The sequence below is a fragment of the Elephas maximus genome, chromosome 20, assembly GCF_024166365.1.
Source record: "Elephas maximus indicus isolate mEleMax1 chromosome 20, mEleMax1 primary haplotype, whole genome shotgun sequence".
Taxonomy (NCBI): domain Eukaryota; kingdom Metazoa; phylum Chordata; class Mammalia; order Proboscidea; family Elephantidae; genus Elephas; species Elephas maximus.
Window position 1 is genome coordinate 55563934 of NC_064838.1, and position 19784 is coordinate 55583717.

The 19784-nt window shown below is 55.9% G+C and overlaps 3 protein-coding genes across 8 annotated transcripts in view; all 3 read left to right on the forward strand.

Annotated features, from left to right (window-relative positions):
• DOCK3 (dedicator of cytokinesis 3) overlaps window positions 1–6032 on the forward strand; it is a 547636-nt gene extending 541604 nt beyond the window's left edge. For 5 of the 6 annotated variants that reach the window (XM_049861907.1, XM_049861908.1, XM_049861909.1 and 2 more), the window contains 3 exons: window positions 2691–2813; window positions 3388–3467; window positions 4194–6032. In XM_049861907.1, coding sequence (XP_049717864.1) covers window positions 2691–2813; window positions 3388–3467; window positions 4194–4703 — 713 coding nt within the window. In that variant the 3' untranslated portion in view covers window positions 4704–6032. The remainder of the gene's footprint in view (window positions 1–2690; window positions 2814–3387; window positions 3468–4193) is intronic. The other variant, XM_049861911.1, reaches the window with a different exon arrangement.
• A 2708-nt stretch (window positions 6033–8740) lies between these two features.
• Window positions 8741–12310, forward strand: MANF (mesencephalic astrocyte derived neurotrophic factor). Its single transcript, XM_049861739.1, has 4 exons — window positions 8741–8895; window positions 9519–9646; window positions 10436–10577; window positions 11878–12310. The coding sequence occupies exons 1-4, from the start codon at window positions 8811–8813 to the stop codon at window positions 12060–12062; spliced, it is 540 nt and encodes a 179-aa protein (XP_049717696.1). The 5' UTR covers window positions 8741–8810; the 3' UTR covers window positions 12063–12310.
• Window positions 12311–12397: 87 nt separating this feature from the next.
• Window positions 12398–17734, forward strand: RBM15B (RNA binding motif protein 15B). Its single transcript, XM_049861738.1, has one exon. It carries the CDS (start codon window positions 14731–14733, stop codon window positions 17407–17409), a length of 2679 nt encoding a protein of 892 aa, XP_049717695.1. The 5' UTR covers window positions 12398–14730; the 3' UTR covers window positions 17410–17734.
• The last annotated feature ends 2050 nt before the right edge of the window (window positions 17735–19784 follow it).

A 19784-nucleotide genomic window follows, 5' to 3' on the forward strand; every position in this document is an offset into this window, starting at 1 on the left:
CATTGGCACCAGGTGCTCAGCCACAAAAGGGCCTGGAGATTCTGGCTGAAGAAGCCTTTCTAGACTCAAGGCTGCACATCCCAGAAACATGCGGTTTGCTTGGACCCCTGCACCTGTGACCCTCAAGGGCTAGAATCCACAGTGGCCTTTTTCTTTCTGACATGTGGAGCATCCTCAGAACTAGCCAAGAGCCCAAATCGGCTCAGAGCTGAGGATGGGTGCTGGTGGCCAGAGCAGGACCCTACATCAGCTGGATACAGAAGAGCTTCAGGCCTCAGCCAGGCTGCAGCAAGAAGCTGGACATGCCCACCCTCAGGTGTGGGGAGTAAAGAGGTAGTCTCAGGACAGAGGCTGAGCCCAGACCAAGCATGTCTACTCCGAAAGGCTGTGTTTAGTGGGCAGCAAATTATACTTGTACCCAGTAGGAACACCTAGGCCAGAGTGCTAATCCCTTAAGTCTCTACCTGGATTTTCCAGGGCAGGAACTGTATGTACTCGTCACCATTCTCTTGTCCATCAGGTTACTGAGTCTCACGAGGGCCCCCCTCTTCACTTGCAGCTCTCTCTCTTTGCCATGCAGTGACTCCCAGACAGGCAAGCCTGCCCTCAGGGCTGTGGACTGTGCACTGGGGACCCCAGGCCAGTGATAGATAGCTGCTAACACGGGAATGCAGACAGGACACAGTGGGGATTGTGCTTCTTCTTCCAGAATAAGTTCCTTCTTGAGAGTCCCCACTGGCCTCAGTGCATGTGTGCCGCATGGCAAGGGTCTACTGGTCTCACTGATCAGAAACATCAGACTGCAGAATGATTCACATGAAGTGGCTCAGGCAGGAGCCCTTTTGGAAACTGTTGCAGCCTTGACCAGACTTCTTTCCCCATAGCCTTCCTGCTCTCAAGTTCCTTTGGGCCCTTGTGGGTGAGCTTTTATAGCCCTGCAGTTCTTCCAGTGCCTCTGAGATCTTGAGCGAGGGAAGCTGCCCAGCCTCACTTCCAAGCTGCTCATTTCCTGAGATTTGGTGGCTTTTTGTGGGTAGAGGGTGCCTCAGTGCAGAGGACCCACAAGCTCATGCCACATCTTGGAGAGAGCCTGAGTGAGATTCGGCCTCAGTTTTCGGAGTAGCTCAGGCTCTCTTGAGGCCATTTGGTGGAACCTACCTGATGCTCACCAGAGATTCAGAATTCCTTCCTCCCTTCAAGCAACAGCTGAGTGCCTGTCTACCTAGTCACTGTCACGCTTCTCCCTCCTGCCACCAGCCATCAACCATACCATGAGACTGGGCAATCCTCCTTAGAACAGAGAATGTTTATTTAGTTGAGGTTTGCCCTGTGCTCTGCTGTAAGCCCATGCCAGTTCCTGGCCAATGAAGAGGAAGGTGGATGTCACCTCTTTATCCCTGGACCACACGGTCCCAGCCCCTCCTGACCTCATCCTCCTTGACGGTCAGACTCCAGCTCTTTCCCTTCTGGAGCCTCCCAGGTCGCATTAGGACCTGCATTCCTCACTCAGTGCCTAGACCAGGAAGAACCCAAACCCTCGCTACTCAAGGTCACTTTAGCTACAACTGTTTTAGAACAATGCCAGTGGCTAGCACCTGGGTTGTGAGCGTCCTCTGTGCTGCTGACTGCCCTGAGAAGAACATATTTCTTGGTGGCATTCATCCTCTAGGAGGGGTTGGCCCACAGAATTCACATGTCCCCTGCTGCTTCTGCAGAGGGGCACCCTCAGACCCCAAGGTCCAGCCATTCCTTTTCTCCTCTCTCCTCCTGCAAAGTTGTTCATCCCAGCTAGGGCTGATTCAGCACCGGACTCCTCCCTTAGCCTAGGACGCACTCTAGTCTGCATCCATGACATGTGGGTACCCTGAACTGGGCTTCTCTGGATGCCCAAAACACATGGGGGCCTGAGCCCTCCCTATTCTTGGGAAGCAGTGGGCCAGTGGGTCCAGCTGGACCTGGACTGCAATGCCTGGGCTTTATACACTTTCCTCCAGTGGGTACTTTGAACCCCAGTTCTCACATAGAAAAACCTCTTGTGCATCCGAAACCCATCCAGGAGGTGGGGGAATAATGGAGATGGCCCAAGCTTGCCCATTCCCACAGGGGGCCCAATTTTAGGGAGAGCTCCTGCCCACTTCCTGGCCATGCACCCAGTTCTGGAAGGAGGGAGTCTCTGCCTCCATCTCCCTGCCCCACCTACCCTCCTCCCTGTGTTTCCAACTGGGCCTAGGCAGTAGAGAGCCCTGGCTCTTGACTTCAGTCAGCCACTTTCTGGCCCATCCTGTCTCTATTCTCTGGGTCTCATCAGTCTGTTCTGCTTTCCTATCCTCTCCTCTCCTGTTTCCTCTTCTCTCCTCTTCTGTTTCTTCTTCTTTCCTACTGGCAAGCCCTGGAAGCTGCAGATGTTCACGCCATGCTGCACTTTTTCTCAGCTTGCCTCATCCCAAATACTCTTCAGACAACAGCTAACTCTGTCTGTTGCCGTCTTCTTGAGCTGCTTCCATCTCTGGCCACTCTCCTGTCCTTGGGCCACAGCGCCTTGCTTGGCCAGTGCTTTTAGTCCCAGGGGTCGGCATGCCACTTCCATGTGTGCTGGGTACATGGTGCATACCTGGAGAAGCCACAGGCCGTAGGATGAGCTTCTCAAGAAGTAACCTCCCTTCTTCATGCCATCTGTTTCCACCCTTCAGTGGTGCCAGCAGCCCCCAGCAGCTGGAGCCTGGATAGCGGAGCTCGAGAGGCCCAGCCCTTCCTGTCTGCCCATGTGGGGCACATCCTGGCCCCCCCAGTACCTCCCCGAAGCCTGCCGCATGGTAAGGAGACCTCCAGTGGGTCCCCCAGATAGTCCCTGGTCTCAGACTCTGCTCAGGGGCAAGGGCGGCAGTCATCCAGGCTGAGAAGATGGGCCATTCTCTGGGCTGACTCAGACAAGGAACAAACGTCCTCACCGCAGGAAGGATCCTGCTGGGCTCTGGGGTCAGTGAGGTTTCTGAGTACAGCAGGTTAGCTCGGCAAGGACATCCCAATCTGAGACTTCGGGGAGGCTGAAGACGGTGGAAATGATGACTGGCCTGTGCCAGGCCCGATGCTCCCCGGTCTGTCATCACCCAGCAGTGGGCTGGAGAGCTGCCACTGCCTGCAGCCTGTTGTTCCACAGGCCCTGATGCACTCGAACTTTGTGATCTCTGGGTGTCTTTTAACCCAGCAGCTTGTGTTTTGGAGAACTTCAATGTAAAAAGAGGTTTTTCTGTGGCCCTCAATGCTGAGGCATCCCCAAGAGACTCTCCCAGGCCTGTCCAGTTGGCTCAGCAAGATGGTGATGGCGTGCAGCCCGAGAGCCCGCAGCTAAGGGTCCCCAGATGAGGCTCTGTTCTATTCCCTTTGCAGGTCATTACCTACATTTTGACGCCTTCCACCACCCCTTGGGTGACACCCCACCTGCCCTCCCTGCCCGGACCCTGCGAAAGGTAATGTAGAGAAGTGATGGCCCCCCCAGGCTATGAGATGAATCATCTCATCTGCTCTAGAATCATTCCCTGGGTCTGCAGAAGGGGCCTGAGCCCCCTCCCCTGCGGCTCCTCTGTCCCTGAGGGCCCGGCCTGGCAGAAGCTGGGGGTGACCACTGCATCCTCTGTGTGACACATTCTCTCCCTGCAGTGGGGACAGAGGGATCGGAGGGCCCTAGACACAGCACCACACAGTGCCAAGAGTGCGTGGGCAACAAGCACTGGGAAGCCTGGGGGCTCTTGGCTGACACCGTAGGTAGACACACCTGTGGTGGGTAATAGAGCATAGACGCATCAGACACCAAAGCTTTATGAGAGAAAACCTTAAGTCCTGCCTGTTAATTTGTCTGCAAATATGGAAAGACTGCCTTTATCACAGATTTTATCAGCGGAATGCATTCATCTGGCCCACCAGGGTCCCAACAGGGTTCTAGCTGGCCTGACCACCCAACCCTTCCTCAGTCCCCAGGGCCCCCACAGAAACGCATATGATTCTGAGGCTCCATTGGCTTGCGGGTTGGTGAAGGTGGGGTGCAGGCTTGGGGTCACTGCTGAAGAACATTCTGTTGATGAGGGTTATTTTCAAGTTTAGTAAGCAGCAGACTCTCGGCCTTCCCTTCACATGGTGGGCCAGTCGGCCTATCTGGGGGGAGGTATTCTAACATGCCCACCCTTTCCTTTGCACAGTCTCCTCTCCACCCTATCCCGGCCTCCCCCACAAGCCCCCAGTCTGGCCTGGATGGCAGCAACTCTACGCTGTCTGGCAGTGCCAGCAGCGGCGTGTCCTCCTTGAGCGAGAGTAACTTTGGGCATTCCTCGGAGGCCCCAGCTCGCATCGACACCATGGACTCCATGCCAAGCCAGGCATGGAATGCTGATGAAGATCTCGAGCCACCCTACCTCCCCGTCCACTACAGCCTCTCCGAGTCCGCCGTCCTGGACTCCATCAAGGCCCAGCCATGCCGAAGCCACTCAGCCCCGGGGTGCGTCATCCCTCAGGACCCCATGGACCCACCTGCGCTGCCACCCAAGCCCTACCATCCCCGCCTGCCAGCCCTGGAGCACGATGAGGGCATGCTACTGCGCGAAGAGGCCGAAAGGCCTCGGGCCCTGCACCGCAAGGCCTCGCTGCCTCCTGGGAGCATCAAGGAGGAGCAGGCACGTATGGCCTGGGAGCACAGCCGAGGGGAACAGTGAGGGGCAGGGAGGTGGCTGAGACGCCACCCTCAGTGAGCAGCTGGCCCAACCACTCCAGGTTTGAAAAGCAAGTCCGCCACTGCCCCTTCACCCCAGGGAGCCAGAGAGGCCTGGCACTCAGGAGAGAACCACCCTGTCTCCGTTCTACTGCCGTGAACTCGTGTGTTGCCATGTCCAGAGGCCGCAGCAGCATGAGGGTTGTGGCTTCTCTTTTTATTTCCTTTTCTACATTTCCATTTCTCTGGGTTTTCCTTTCTTTCCTTCGTGCAGTAGATGCTTTCCTCCTGCAGTTGCAGACCACATGGAGTTATACAGAGATATTGCACAGACAAAATCGCTTTGCAGCATTGCAGGGCCCCCAGGGCAGGAGCCCAGGCCCTCCCTCCAGGGTAGACATGCACAGAATGGAAATTGCACTAGGACCTCTTTCTTTGCTGTGTGGACAGAAAAGCTCATGATTGCATTCAGGGATTGCTAGGACTCCCAGGACTACATGTCATGAGTGGATGAGGGGCTGCAAGCTGTTTTGCACAAATACCTGCCCACTTGCCCACTCTTCCAGTCCAGGAGTGTGTGACCACGGGGCTGGCCAGCCAACCTGCCAGCCCAGGTGTGTGACCTGGCCCAGCCCTAAGCCCGGGGCACACTGCCAGGCTTCTGTGGGCCAACCCTGTCTCCTCCGCCGCCTTGGATTGTTCTCTCCATCACTTTTATTTTTGACCATTTGCTCCCTCCCACTCTCAGTACATCTCACGACCCGCAGGAGCCCCCATGGTGAATGGATCTGCAAGGATAGCTTCTACCCTCGGGGGCCTCAGAGGGGAGTGCAGAGGACAGAGGGGCTCCCCCAGCCATCTTCCTTCTGGGGGAACCTGGGCCCCTCCCCAGAGCCCAAGAGGCTACCTGTTGAGGGACAGACTGGTGTAGCAGTGAAGCTGAGGTATTGCAAGGGCCAGAAATCCTCTGAGCTTTCAGAAGTGGTCAGAATGCCTGTCACCCAGCTCCACAATCAGGGATTTTCAGCACTACCTCCGAGGCTTCCTGGCCTGAGGACATGTGGTCACGTTTGGCAAGCTCCTGGATGAGGAGGGTGGAGTGAGCCGCTCCTTTTGGAAGCAGAGGGCCACACAGGTAGGATTGTCATCTCCCAAGTGGCCAAGTGTAGCGCCCTGCTCCAGGCCTGTGGGGACCACCACTCAGGGTTAGGGTGGGCAAGTGGGAAATTTCTCCAGCCTCCCCAGTCTGTTGGGCAGAATGCAGTGGTATCTTTATAGGAAACGTTTTCAGGTCAGGGCACTGATTTTCCTCTGGGTTTATTATTTGAGGGTGTAGGGGCTGGGTGGGTGTAGTAGTAGTATTTTACCAGGGTGCTTCTAGGTTACTTTAAAAAAAAAATCTACAAAATATTTTTTTCTTTCATTTGCTTGAGTTCATGTTAGTGTGAGCCAGGGCCTTGGATGGTTATTTTAAGACTGCCTTCTTGTTGTGCAGGCATGTTGCCCCCTAATTCCTCTTCTGCTGGCCTGTCAGACCTCCATGGCTGGGCTCTGGGCCTTTACCCCGCATCCTTTCCCCACAACCCCCCTCTTTCCAAACAGAAAAAGCCATGGTCAGGGTGTTTTTCTCTTATAAACAAACACCAGTTTGTTTAACAAGAATGCTAGCAAGTAACTTCCTGGGAAAGACGGAGGGCTGTGCTCCCTTCAGGGCACCTAGGGGTGTTTATCACCAGCGTGGGTCCTTTTCTGACACTAGAAGGATTACTCCAGGCAGAGTGGGGCAGGAGATTGTTGAGGGTATGGATCAATCATGGCAGCCCCTGAACCCGGAGGCAGGCCTGCTTCTAAGCCTAGATTCATCTGCAAGCTTCAGTCCCTGGACCATCTGGTGTTCACAAGTGTTAAGAGGCCTGGGGCCAGCTTCAAACCTGATCCTTGCGTAGGAAGGCATGTTTAGATTTGAAGGCACCTTGGAAACCCTAGTGGCATAGCCGTGGCAGAGCAGTTAAGAGTTTGGCTGCTAACCAAAAGGTGGGCAGCTCAAATCCACCAGGCTCTCCTTGGAAACCTTATGGAGCAGTTAGTTCTACTCTGTCCTATAGGGTTGCTGAGTCTGAACCTCTGTCCCCAGACAAGGCAGCCATCCCTGGCTCCACTTGGTGGTGTGGGGGTGGGGGTTGGGGTAGGGGGGCAGGGTAGTGAGGAGAGTGTGAGATTGTCCTTGCTTTTGGAAGGTGAGACAGGTCTGTGCTTTCCCTCTTCATTTTCCCTAACCAGATGAAAAGGGCACATTCCAAATCCCTTTTGTTGGAGAATCAGCCAGTTTGGGGAAAGTGGGAGGCCAGAGATGGGACTCCTTTGAAAAGATTGTGAAATACTGATTTTCACTCTTTCAAGCTTACCTGTAAATACTTATTTGAATGCTGTGTATTTGTACAGGAATTTGAGCAAAAAATGTATAGAGTGTGATGTCCAATTGGTATTCAGCCCTATAAACGTGTTTTTAACCTCTGGCATTCTGTGCTTATTTAAAACAAGAAAACTAACCATTTCTTTTGTGTATTCATGTTTAAAGAAAAAGTGATTTTAAAATGATCTTACCTGTACCAGAAAGCAAATTTAAAAGAAAAAAATTTGTACGTGTCCCAAGAGGTGTTTGACTGTATATATTGTGGTAGCATGTTCTAAAGCCAACAAGTAAGTATGTGAATTTTAGATGTAAATATCTGCCACCTGGTTTTTCCCCACTCCCTTGACTGCTGTGATGTGAATTAAAGATGAATACCTGATACCGATCCACTGAATTCACTGACTGGAAGAGCGCAGGTGCCCCTCCAGCCCTTGTACTGGGCTCCAAGCCCTTTCAGCACTACGCACATGTCCCTTCTGCATCCTGCCTTGCCTTGGATTTGAAATGAGGGCGGCCACAGAGGAAACACCCTTCAAGGCTTCTTTGGGGAACCCACAGGCCCCTACTCTGGAGGCACTATGGGCAGCCAGAGGCCCTAAGAGCTTAGCTGGGAAGCTGGAGGCGGACCAGAGATTTCGACTACGCTTCCCGGCTTGTGGGGAAATAGGGACCTCTTCCAAGGTGACGTAGTGGTTAAGTGCTACCGCTGCTAACCAAGAGGTAGGCAGTTCAAATCGCCAGGCGGTCCTTGGAAACTGTATGGGGCAGTTCTATCCTGTCCTATAGGATCGCTATGAGTCGGGATCGACTCGACGGCAGTGGGTTTCGTTTTTGGTTTTTTTTCCGAGAGTGGGGACATACTTCTAAGGTTCCCGGACCTCTCCCATCTGAGGCAGGCTGGTTCTCTGACCCCCAAAGCCTCGTCACGTAGCACGGGCTCAGGCGCTTCCCTCATAGCTCAAGGACGGCAGCCCGGAGGTTAGCGAGTCCACAGCCCTCTCGAGCGGAGGTCCTCCCGCAGAAGAAGGTCTCTTTCGGCCATGCAAGGAGGGCCCAGGTCACCCGGGCGTAAAGCAGGTGGAACCCTGAGGCTGGTGGGGAAATCCGGAAATGGCTCAGGTGTTTGATCCCCCCCCTCTGCCCCCCAGCTGCTACTCAAAGGCTGATTCCTCCGCTCACGTGCTTGTTTAAAAAAAAGGAACGAAGCCTATTGAGCCTTCCGTGAGTCTGGGCCCTGGGCGAGGAAATTCCCGAAGTTTTTAGGGCGAGGTTAGAGCCCAGGGCAGAGCCCAATTCAGCATGCACTGGGCGGCACAAAATCCCACTTCCGCCCGGAACGCCCGGTTGCCGGTAAGGCCACTGCCCCTGTCCAAAATGGCGGCTCATCCCACTTCCGCCGCCTCCGCCGCTGCTTCCTGCGGAAGACCCTGGTTCAATCAGCGGCGGACAACTGTCTTGGGCCTAGGGCGGGCGGCGCTGCCAACCAATGGGGAAGGGTAGCGTGGAGCCGACCGTCTGGGCTCCGAGGCCCTTGGGCCAATGGGAGCGCGGCGTGTGGGAGGGCGCGATGGCCACCCACCAATGGGGAGCCGCGGCGCGCGGCCGGGACCTGGAGGCGGTGCAGCGCAGCGCAGCGCAGCGCAGCGGGCGCGGTTAGTCGGGCAGCGGCGGCGGCAGTGGTGGCAACGAAGGCGGAGGATGTGGGCCACGCACGGGCTGGCGGTGGCGCTGGCTCTGAGCGTGCTGCCGGGCAGCGGGGCGCTGCGGCCCGGAGACTGCGAAGGTGCGGCGGGGTCGAGTCCGCGCGGCGTGTCCAGCCTAGCGGCGGCCCCGACACCAACAAGACCATTGAAGGGGCGGGGGCGGCCGATCCCTGCGAGGTCCACCCGAGGAGGGGCAGACACTCCCGGGCCTACAGAACATTGATTGGTCCGACGGCCAAAAGTTGGGACTAGATAGCCCTGAAAACTTGGCTTGAAATTCCAATAACGCTGGAGTTCTTGTCCTTCCCATCACTGGTCAGATGCTCTCGGGAGCGGCTACTCCCGAGTCGGGGCCCCGTGAGTTGGGGTCAGGAAGCTGCACTACGGGGTTCGGTGTTGTATTTGGAAATAAGATGCATCAAGATCGTTTTTCTTCTTGGCCTCCAGCCTGTCCGTTTATGAGGTCATAGATCGTTTGTGGGTCATTGGGATGGTGATCGTACCCCACATGCCCCAGGTGGATCAGGGAACCCCAGCAACTTCGAGCCGGACTCTGTCCACCTGAGAAAACTCGGTGATAGAAACACGAACCTCTAGTGATTCATCTCCGTGCCTCCCATTAGAATTGCTGACAGTTACTTGTTGGTGGATGGGGGTGCCCTTGGTGGTTGCTGAGCATCTCCCTTCCCTTTTTTTTTTCCAGTTTGCATTTCTTATCTGGGAAGATTTTACCAGGATCTGAAAAACAAAGATGTTGCATTTTCACCAGCCACTATTGAAAAAGAACTTATCAGTTTCTGCCGTGAAGCAAGAGGGAAAGAAAACCGATTGGTGAGTAGCTGGTGACCCTCCCAAGCTGGTCCTGGCCCCTGTTTAACCCTTGGCTTCACAGGCCTCTTGAGAAGGCCCCACCCACCTGTGTGCTAGGAGAGCTGTCTGTCAGAACACAGAACCCAAGCACTTTCTGAAGTGTATTCTGCCGTTGAGATATCTTCTCCTCTTAGTATTTACTGAGCACCCACTATGTGCTGGTCACTGAGATTACTGGGGGAGAGATGACAGTTGGACAGACAAACAATGACTGGGCTGGATGCCATGAAGAGAATGGACCCAGGTGGTACAGTGGAGGGGGTGGTACTGATTTAAACAGAGTGGTCAAGAAGTAGCTCTCTGAGGAAGGCTCATCATTGAAGTTGGGGAAGAGCATCTCAGGCAGAGGGAACAGTCATTGCCAGTGCCCAGAGGCCAGAATGGGCTTACCATGTGTGAGGATGGAAGGAGAAGGTAATGAGGTGTAAACAGGGTCAGCCAGGCCCAAACTGAGAGCAAGGGCCCCTAGTGAAGCAGTGGCTTTTGTAGCTTTATTTACTTATTTATTTTTGGGTAGCATGTGGTTTGTCTGTTAAAAAGTTTGAACCCTGGTGACTTTTAAGCTCATCCGGTGGCCATCAGGTCTGGGACCAAACAGGTGTTAAGAGTCTGGAGTTTATACTGGCTTGCATCTGAGTGCCAGTGCAGGCAGGCACCAGGAAATGAGGCCCTGGCAGAGAAGGAAAATGTTCTGGAGGAGATGGCTCTCATGTGACATCTCCTGAAGGCTGTTGTCCTTTCTTGCTGCAGTGTTACTACATAGGGGCAACGGATGATGCAGCCACCAAGATCATCAATGAGGTGTCTAAGCCCCTAGCCCACCACATCCCTGTGGAGAAGATCTGTGAGAAGCTCAAGAAGAAAGACAGCCAGATCTGCGAGCTGAAGTATGGTGAGTGCTTTCCCGGCCTTATTTAACAAACACTGCACAGCTTCTGCAGCCAGGTCTCGTTGAGTTACTTTGTAGTTGAGGGGGCACATCATAAACTAGAGCCATGGTGAGTGGGTTATACGGTATGGTAAACATGTAAACCAGCTGCCATCGAGTTGACCCGACTCATGGCAATCTCATGTGTGTCAGAGTAGAACTGCGTTCTAGGGTTTTCAGTGGCTTGTTTTTCAGAAGTAGATCACCAGGCCTTTCTTCCAGTGCACCTCTAGGTAGACTCAAACCTTCAGCCTTTCAGTTAGCAGCCGAGCGTGTTAACCGTTTGTACCACCATAAAAAAAAACATAGATGGTGCTAAATGCTGGGGGAGGGAGGTGATCTGTTCATCACAGCAGGATGTCAGTGAGGAGGTGACATTTCGGCAAAGCTCTGAAGGAGGTGTGGGATTAGCATGAGGCTAGTTAGCGGATCAAAGTGGGGTGACAGATGAGTGAGCAGGTCTGAAAGGATTTGGGCTTCAAGTCTGAGTGAAGTAGGGACCATTAGAGATTTTTGATCAGAGAAGGAACATGAGCTGAAGACCCATTGTTCTTGTCCACACAGGCATGGCAAGCCCAAGAGTGGGGGAACCACAGCATCTCTTGTTGAGTCAGTCTGGTTGCACAAACATAGCCAGGCCTGTGTTTGAGTATGAAAGAGTCAGAGCCAAGGATAGTTGTCCTCTTCTGTGACGGCGCCAACATATTTTATTATGACTTGAACGTCCATGGGTCTGTGTTTACCTGCTTGTGTCAGGGATGCCTGGTCCTGAGAGTCATCCTGGTAGAGGTCCATCTGGGTCGTGGACACAGCAGTCATGGAGAATAGCTCCTGCCTCAAGGGCCTAACCAGACTGATGTTGGGAAATCAGGGCTAGGAGAGCTACCTGCTCCATCATAGCTTGGTACTGCCATTCTGCAGAGACTTGATCTCTCCTGTGACTGTGAGAGGCACTTGGGGTGGGAGCCGTGCTCCTCCTGTAAGGACCGTGTAGCCTCCATCCCTGTCCCTGGCAACACTGCGTGTCTGGTGGACGCTGCGACATGAGGCCAGCCTTCCTGATGAAGGGGCCTGAGCCTCTTCTCTCAGGGGCAGTGGGCACTGACACACCTGTATGTGTCTGGGAATCTCTCTCCCCCTACAAACCAGGAGGGCCGCATGTTCTAAGGGATAGGTTGGCCTTGCAGGAATGACCTGACCTGGGACTACTGTGGGGTAGTGGCCACTCTCACCAGCCGGTCACTCTCCCTGCTCTCTCCTCCAGACAAGCAGATCGACCTGAGCACAGCGGACCTGAAGAAGCTCCGAGTTAAAGAGCTGAAAAAGATCCTGGACGACTGGGGGGAGACGTGCAAAGGCTGTGCAGAAAAGTCCGACTATATCCGGAAGATTAACGAACTAATGCCTAAATACGCCCCCAAGGCAGCCAGTTCACGGACTGATTTGTAGTCTGCCTGACCCCTGCTGCACTGGAGGGGAGAAAAAAACAGTTCCTCTGTCTCTTCCCAAGCAGCCTTTTTGTAATTTATTTTTTAATCGGGCTCCTGACAATGTCAGGTATGAAGCCTGGAGCTTTCCTGATGATGCTGGCTCGACAGCACCCCTGTGGGGGGATTCACTTCATTCTGTTGCTGGTTTACTCTAGGACTTGAAAGTGTGTCTGGGATTTTTTTATTAAAGGAAAAAAATTTCTAGTTCTTGGAGAATTAACGCGAATATTGAAGTAGGGCTTCACTCCATAATGAGGACCTCGCCAGCAGATGCTTTCCAGTTTGCCAAAAATTTTCTAATATATTCCCACCTGTTCCTCAACCACTAACCAGTGTTGGAAGCACCAAGGCAGGACATGGGCTGAGGCCAGCTGACATGTGTTGGGTCTTGAAGGACTGGAGGGTAGCAGGCCCCCTCCCAGCTAAATGGAGCCTGGGGAGGAGGCTGGGCTTGGCACCCCACCTCCCAGTGTTTTACCCAATGAGAGGGGCTGGAGGCTGCACAGCTGTTGCTGGGAGGGTGCGGGAGTGGGGAGGGGAGAAATGAGTGTGATGAACATAGGAGGGGGTTTGCATTGGGTTCAGTATGAGCAGGCTGGAGGGTACTTGGAGTTTGGTTTTCTCTGATGGTGACTTCGAACGCCGTCTATTCAGTACTGACATTCCTAAAGGTACTCTTGGGCTGGCCACGAACGTGCTTGTCCGGGTCTGTGGTCTGGTGCCAGTTCCAAGCCTCTGATGCCTAACTGGGATTTTGCAAGACCTGCGGAGATTGATTTGAACAGAGGCAGTGGGCAGCTGCCTTTTGCCTTGTTTAACAGTTGAGATTCTGAGGACTTGCCCTCATGGTGTCCCCTGGAGTATGGTTTTTTAGCTGCTGTCTGTGTGGGGTTGGCACTTAGGAAACCCAGCTGCCAGCATGAGCTTGGCTCAGTGGAGGCACCTCTGCTGCTGTAGAGAATGCCTGAAGAGAGAATAAGAAGCAGTGCTTTCCAAGAAATGAGGTCTTTGGTGTCTAAGTTCAGTTTGCTTGAAGGGTGCTTCTTACTGCTTGGCAGTACACCTCCCACATTTTGTAGCTCTGCAATGGCACATGTGAGAGGAAGGGAAAGTTAAGGCACTTCTCAGGGCCCAGATCCCCCTGTTTGGGGGAATTACATGGGCTGTTGAGGTCTGACTAGCACAGTAAGTGTCCCCAGCCCCCCAGAGGTGCTGGGAAAGTGTGGCTGTAGCTGGTGGACTTGTCTTAGGCCACCACCCCAGATCTGATGTGTGCCTGCAGCCTCCGTGTCCTCCAGGCCACACTGAATATGGGAACAGAAAACGGAGCCTCACAGGCCCCAGGGTTATTTGTGGAGAATGTTGGTGTCGCTCTTTTTGGAAGCAGGTATTAAGAGACTATGCACCACTAAAGGTGTCCTGCTCCTACCCCCATCCCCTACTTTCCCCATCAGCCACTCCAGAGGCTGCTTTCTGGTTGGGAAAGAGGGAAAGCCTGAAGTGCAAGTTTCCTCATACCACAGTTTCTGTGGCTGAGGCTGCGTCAGGTTCAGCGATAGCTCCAGCAACAATTCCTGGAGAATGAAAGCTTTCCCAATGGGCTTGGGCACAAGGGAAGGAAAAGAGGCTCTGCCCTACAAGGTGGACAGGAGGGCACGGGCCAGGTGAAGTCAGGACAGAAGGCTCTGCCAAGTGCTGGAACTCCCTGCAGGTTTGGCGAGGCTCCTGTTTTTAGGCTCAGGGTAGCCTTGCCTTTTTAGCTCTTTGTCTGCCGGGAGGCCCAAAGCAAAGGGTGGGGCCCAGTGACGCCAAAGAGTTTATTTCGATCAGTGAAACGAAGGTTTGTGGGTCTGTGGTTTCTATGCCTGAACTCAAGACCGGCCTTGCCTCCTGCAGCCACAGCCATGGGCCACATGACCATTCCTGAAAGCGCTGCAGGTGAACCTGAGTGCGCAGGATGTAGGCTGTGGGCTCCTTCTGGGTAAGGGTATGCGTCAGCCCTCGGGCTGTCAACCTGGACACCTGGGTGGGCAGAAGTCACCGTGACGGGGATTAGGGGCGGCCTTTTTTTCAAGCCTAGTCCCGGAATTCGGGACCACCACGTAAAGAGTCTGCTAGGTCAAGGCCCCGGAATCCAGCACCCACGGAGGCTGCCACTCATGCTCCAATCAGCGCCGGCGACAGGAGACCAGACCCGGCGCGACATGTGAGGCCGACGTCCGGCCGGATTCTCTGGGACTCAAGGCGGAGCGAGTCAGCCCGACTGTCTCCACGGCTCTGATCGCTCTAGGTAGCCCCAGTCTCGGCCGCGTGGTGGCGCCAGAGCGCGCTCCTGGACCCCGCTTACCCACTGGCCGCGGGGGTCACGTGGTACAGACGACGTCGCCTGATGACGCACGCCCGGCGCGGCTTCCTCCCCGCCCGCCATGAGGTCACGTGACGCTGCCGGCGCGGCCTGATAACGCAACGTCCAGCCCCTCGGTGCCTCTCCCGCCCCGCCCCGCCGCCACCGCCGCAGCGAGTCCTTTTGTCCAAGATGGCGGCGCCGGGGGCGCTTCCTCCTCAGCCTCCGCCGCCGCCGCTGTGAAGGGGCTGCGGGCCGCCCGCCCGCCTGCAGCGCCAGCGCCATGAAGCGGCAGAGCGAGCGAGACTCGAGCCCGAGCGGGCGCGGCTCGTCATCGTCGGCCAAGCGACCGCGGGAGCGCGAGCGGGAAGCGGAGGCGGGCGGGCGGCGGGCGGCGCACAAGGCCTCGGGCGGCGCCAAGCACCCCGTTCCGGCGCGGGCCCGCGACAAGCCCCGCGGCAGCGGCGGCGGAGGGGGCGGACATCGCGACGGCCGCGGCGCGGGGGACGTGAATCACCGTGCGAGCAGCGGCCGCTCCTCCAGCTCGGGCGCCGGCGGCGGGGGGCGCGGCGGCAAGGCCTCCGGGGACCCGGGAGCCTCGGGCGCGTCACCCCGCGCGTCCCCGCTGCCACCGCCTCCGCCACCGCCTGGAGCGGAGCCTGCGGGCCCCGGCTCGTCGGCGGCCGCGCCCGAGTACAAGACGCTACTCATCAGCAGCCTGAGTCCCGCGCTGCCCGCCGAGCACCTCGAGGACCGGCTCTTCCATCAGTTCAAGCGCTTCGGCGAGATCAGCCTGCGCCTGTCGCACACGCCCGAGCTGGGCCGTGTGGCTTACGTGAACTTCCGGCACCCACAGGACGCCCGCGAGGCCCGCCAGCACGCCCTGGCCCGCCAGTTGCTGCTCTACGACCGCCCGCTCAAGGTGGAGCCCGTGTACCTTCGCGGCGGCGGCGGTGGGAGCAGCCGGCGAAGCAGCAGCAGCAGCGCCGCTGCCTCCACGCCGCCCCCAGGGCCACCCGCGCCAGCTGACCCCCTGGGCTACCTGCCACTGCACGGAGGCTACCAGTACAAGCAGCGTTCCTTGTCCCCTGTAGCTGCCCCGCCACTACGGGAACCCCGAGCTCGCCACGCTGCCGCGGCCTTCGCCCTGGATGCTGCTGCCGCTGCCGCTGCCATAGGACTCTCCCGCGAGCGAGCCCTGGACTACTACGGGCTGTATGACGACCGTGGGCGCCCTTACGGCTACCCCGCAGTGTGCGAGGAGGACCTGATGCCCGAGGACGACCAGCGGGCAACTCGCAATCTCTTCATTGGGAACCTGGACCATAGCGTGTCGGAGGTGGAGCTGCGGCGCGCCTTCGAGAAATATGGTATCATTGAGGAGGTGGTCATCAAGAGGCCTGCGCGTGGCCAGGGTGGTGCCTATGCTTTCCTCAAGTTCCAGAACCTGGACATGGCCCACAGGGCTAAGGTGGCCATGTCGGGCCGGGTTATTGGCCGCAACCCCATTAAGATAGGCTATGGCAAGGCCAACCCTACCACTCGCCTCTGGGTGGGTGGCCTGGGACCTAACACCTCACTGGCTGCTCTGGCCCGGGAGTTTGATCGCTTTGGAAGCATTCGGACCATCGATCATGTCAAGGGAGACAGCTTTGCCTATATTCAGTATGAGAGCTTGGATGCAGCCCAGGCAGCCTGTGCTAAAATGAGGGGCTTTCCCTTGGGTGGGCCAGACCGCAGGCTCCGCGTGGATTTTGCCAAAGCAGAGGAGCCCCGGTATCCCCAGCAGTACCAGCCCTCACCACTGCCTGTGCATTATGAGCTCCTGCCGGATGGATACACCCGGCATCGAACTCTGGATCCTGACCTGAGGGTTCGGGATAGGACCCCCCCGCACCTCCTCTACTCAGACCGAGACCGGACCTTTTTGGAAGGGGACTGGACTAGCCCCAGTAAAAGCTCGGATCGCCGAAACAGCCTGGAGGGCTACAGCCGCTCAGTGCGCAGCCGGAGTGGGGAGCGCTGGGGAGGAGATGGGGACCGGGGCATGCCCAAGCCCTGGGAAGAGAGGCGGAAGCGCAGGAGCCTTTCCAGCGACCGAGGGCGTACAACCCACTCCCCCTATGAGGAACGGAGCAGGACCAAGGGCGGTGGGCAGCAGTTGGAGCGAGGCTCTGAGCGCACCCCTGAGCGCAGCCGCAAAGAGAACCACTCCGGCGAAGGGACCAAGGAATCCAGCAGCAACTCGCTCAGCAACAGCAGGCATGGGGCTGAGGAGCGGAGCCACCACCACCACCACGAGGCTCCAGACTCTTCCCACGGGAAGAAGGCCAGAGACAGCGAGCGCAATCATCGGACCACCGAGGCTGAGCCCAAGCCGCTGGAAGAGCCAAAACATGAGACCAAAAAGCTTAAGAATCTTTCAGAGTATGCCCAGACACTACAGTTGGGTTGGAATGGGCTTCTTGTGTTGAAAAACAGCTGCTTCCCAACATCTATGCACATCCTAGAGGGGGACCAGGGGGTCATCAGCGGCCTCCTCAAAGACCACACTTCTGGGAGTAAGCTGACCCAGCTAAAGATCGCCCAGCGCCTTCGACTGGACCAGCCCAAGCTTGACGAGGTCACGCGTCGCATCAAGCAGGGGAGCCCCAATGGCTATGCGGTGCTCCTAGCCACCCAGGCAGCCCCCGGTGGGCCTGGCACTGAGGGGCTCCCCACGGTGGAGCCAGGCCTACAGAGGCGGCTTCTCAGGAACCTGGTCTCCTACTTGAAACAGAAGCAGGCCGCAGGGGTGATCAGCCTGCCAGTGGGTGGGTCCAAGGGCAGAGACAGCACAGGCATGCTCTATGCCTTCCCACCCTGCGACTTCTCACAGCAGTACCTCCAGTCAGCACTGAGGACACTGGGCAAACTAGAAGAAGAACACATGGTGATAGTTATAGTAAGAGACGCTGCCTAGCCCAGACCTGTCTTTTCCAACTCCCATGTTTATGTCACAGAAGCAGTTATTTTCATGTCTCATCCTCTCCCTGCCCTACACCCTAGATTTACATTCTCTCCGGGGTTATTTTGGTTCATCTGGGGGGGGGAGGGGGCAGAGGTCCAGTTCACCACCAAAACTGAATTTGTGGGCTTTGTTTTGTTTCACAGCCATGAGAAGGGACGCCTGTTACATTGATTTCTAGTGTATGAGATTCTGTCTGCTGTGTTCTGTATTTTTTTATATTTTGACTAACTGTATGGAAAGTTGTCAGTAAAGCCTTTGTCAGAGGATGGATTTTTAATTCTGTCCAGAGTCCTGGTTTAATCAAGTTTCTTCTCAAAGAACAACTGCCCCCCTCCCCCGCGTGCACGCAGCTGCTCCACTTCTCTTTCCAGAAGTCCTGCGCACAGGGGGCTCTCGGCCCCTCACTCTGGGGCTGAGGCAGGGCTGTACTCGTTTTTCATCTTTGCTGTGGGCGGATGGGCTTCATTTAGGGCTCTGGACCCACCTACACCAGCAGCAGCAGAGTAGAGCCGGTGCAGAGGAAAGGGGTGAGCCTGGGGTGTGACACCAGCAGTTACTGGTAGGTGTGTTTTCCTGCCCTAAACGTGTGTGTCCTTTGGTTTGAGCTGTAGCTGTCACACAAAACGTCCCATCTTAAGGGCTGTTTGAAAGCAGTTGGTCTTTGGCAGTTGTCTTGCAGAGGCAGGAAGAGCAGTACAGTATCAGTGCCAAGGGGTCTTTGTGCCACAGGCCTGCCTGGGACTCCCTCTCCTCTTGGTCAGCCTCCCTTCTAGCCCTTATTCAGCCCAGGGATACCCCCATGTTGGAGACATAGCTGCGTCAGACACCAGAGTCTGGAGTGGGGGTCTGAGGGGAGTACTGGGAAGGTGGGGCGGCCTTCATTACCTAATTCTTGAACTGCTTTACCCAGACGTTTGTAAATGTTGGCTCTTTTTTGGCTCGGTAGCCTGTGCCCACAGTCACACCTAGAGCTTTGTGGGGCCCACTGAGGCCCGAGGATTGAAGTACTTCAGTGATGGCACAGGGGAGTGCAGTGAGTTAGGATGCTGATTTGATGACTGGGATAACAGCAGTTTCCCAGTGCAAAGAGCATAGGCCCAGGCCTTTTGCCCTAACAGGAGTGGGGACCGATGGGAGGACAGGCTTTCTCTGCAGGGAGTGTGGTCACAGCTGCCACTGTGTTGGGCAGGTCTAGAGCTTGAAGTCATTCAAGCCAAGCTGGGGAGGGATGTGGAGCCATCCTCTCGCAGGGGAAAGGGGTCTTTAGTTCTGTTCTTTGCTTGTCTCTGGCTGGGCCAGCAGTGCGTGGACAGGGAGGGAAACCAGAGCCATACAGTGATTGCGGCCATAGAACACGGCCCAAGTACCATTCTTCAGAATGTTTGTGTGGCACCTTGGATGTTCCAAAAGAGACTGTTGTCAGGGCTGAGGAAAATGGAAGCTCCAGTAGGAGAAATGGGTCCCTGCTTGTTGACTGCTGTAAGCAGCCCCCGAGTGACCAGGAACTTGAGGTTCTGCTGGCCCTGCCTCCCCCTCCTCAACACATGATCGGCCGGGGTGTTTTGACAGCCCCTTTGTGAGCTGTGAGCTGGGGCTCTGCGGGCTGTATGGGGGTGGGGGCACCCGCTGTATCATTTAGAGATGAGACTTGGGCTGTGTGGGGGAGGGACAGGGGAAGCACTGCTCACTGAGCTTCAGCTGGCACACACAAGAGAACAAGCACATTACGTTACTGCAAGAAAGCCTTAGCATCTTTATTCGCCTGTTTCTACCTGAGCTGTGGCCGCAGCTGCCCGGGATCTAAGCAAGTCAGGGGGCACCGCAGAGCCACACCTGCGCCCTCCCAGGGCCACGGTTAACTGCCGGAGACCTCAGCAATAGGTCTCATCTAAAATGAGGTGCGAGATGGCAGATCAACAAATCAACCAGAGCCGCCTTGGCAGCACGTTATGTTTAAAACTTCTCTGAGCTGCTGGTTAGAGAAGACCCTTCCTCCGTACAGGGACAGTGCCCTCTTGGCCTCAAAGAGCCACATCCCACTATGTGACCTTCTTCTCTTCCCTGGACCCTCTTTACAACCAGGGCTTTGAACTGGTTGGTTCTGGTTCAAACCCCTGCTGAGATATTGTTTCCACCCCAGATATACTGAATCAGTATACAGTTTAACAAGACCCTCAGGTGATTCTTATGTATAACTCCTTGAAAATTTGTTAGAAATGCAAATTCTCAGGGGTGGGTTCCAACTAGGCTGGCGCACAGTGCCCTGTTCTCAGACACTTCCAACCTTCTGATCTTAAGACACAGCAGCAGGCTCTGTGACCACCTCA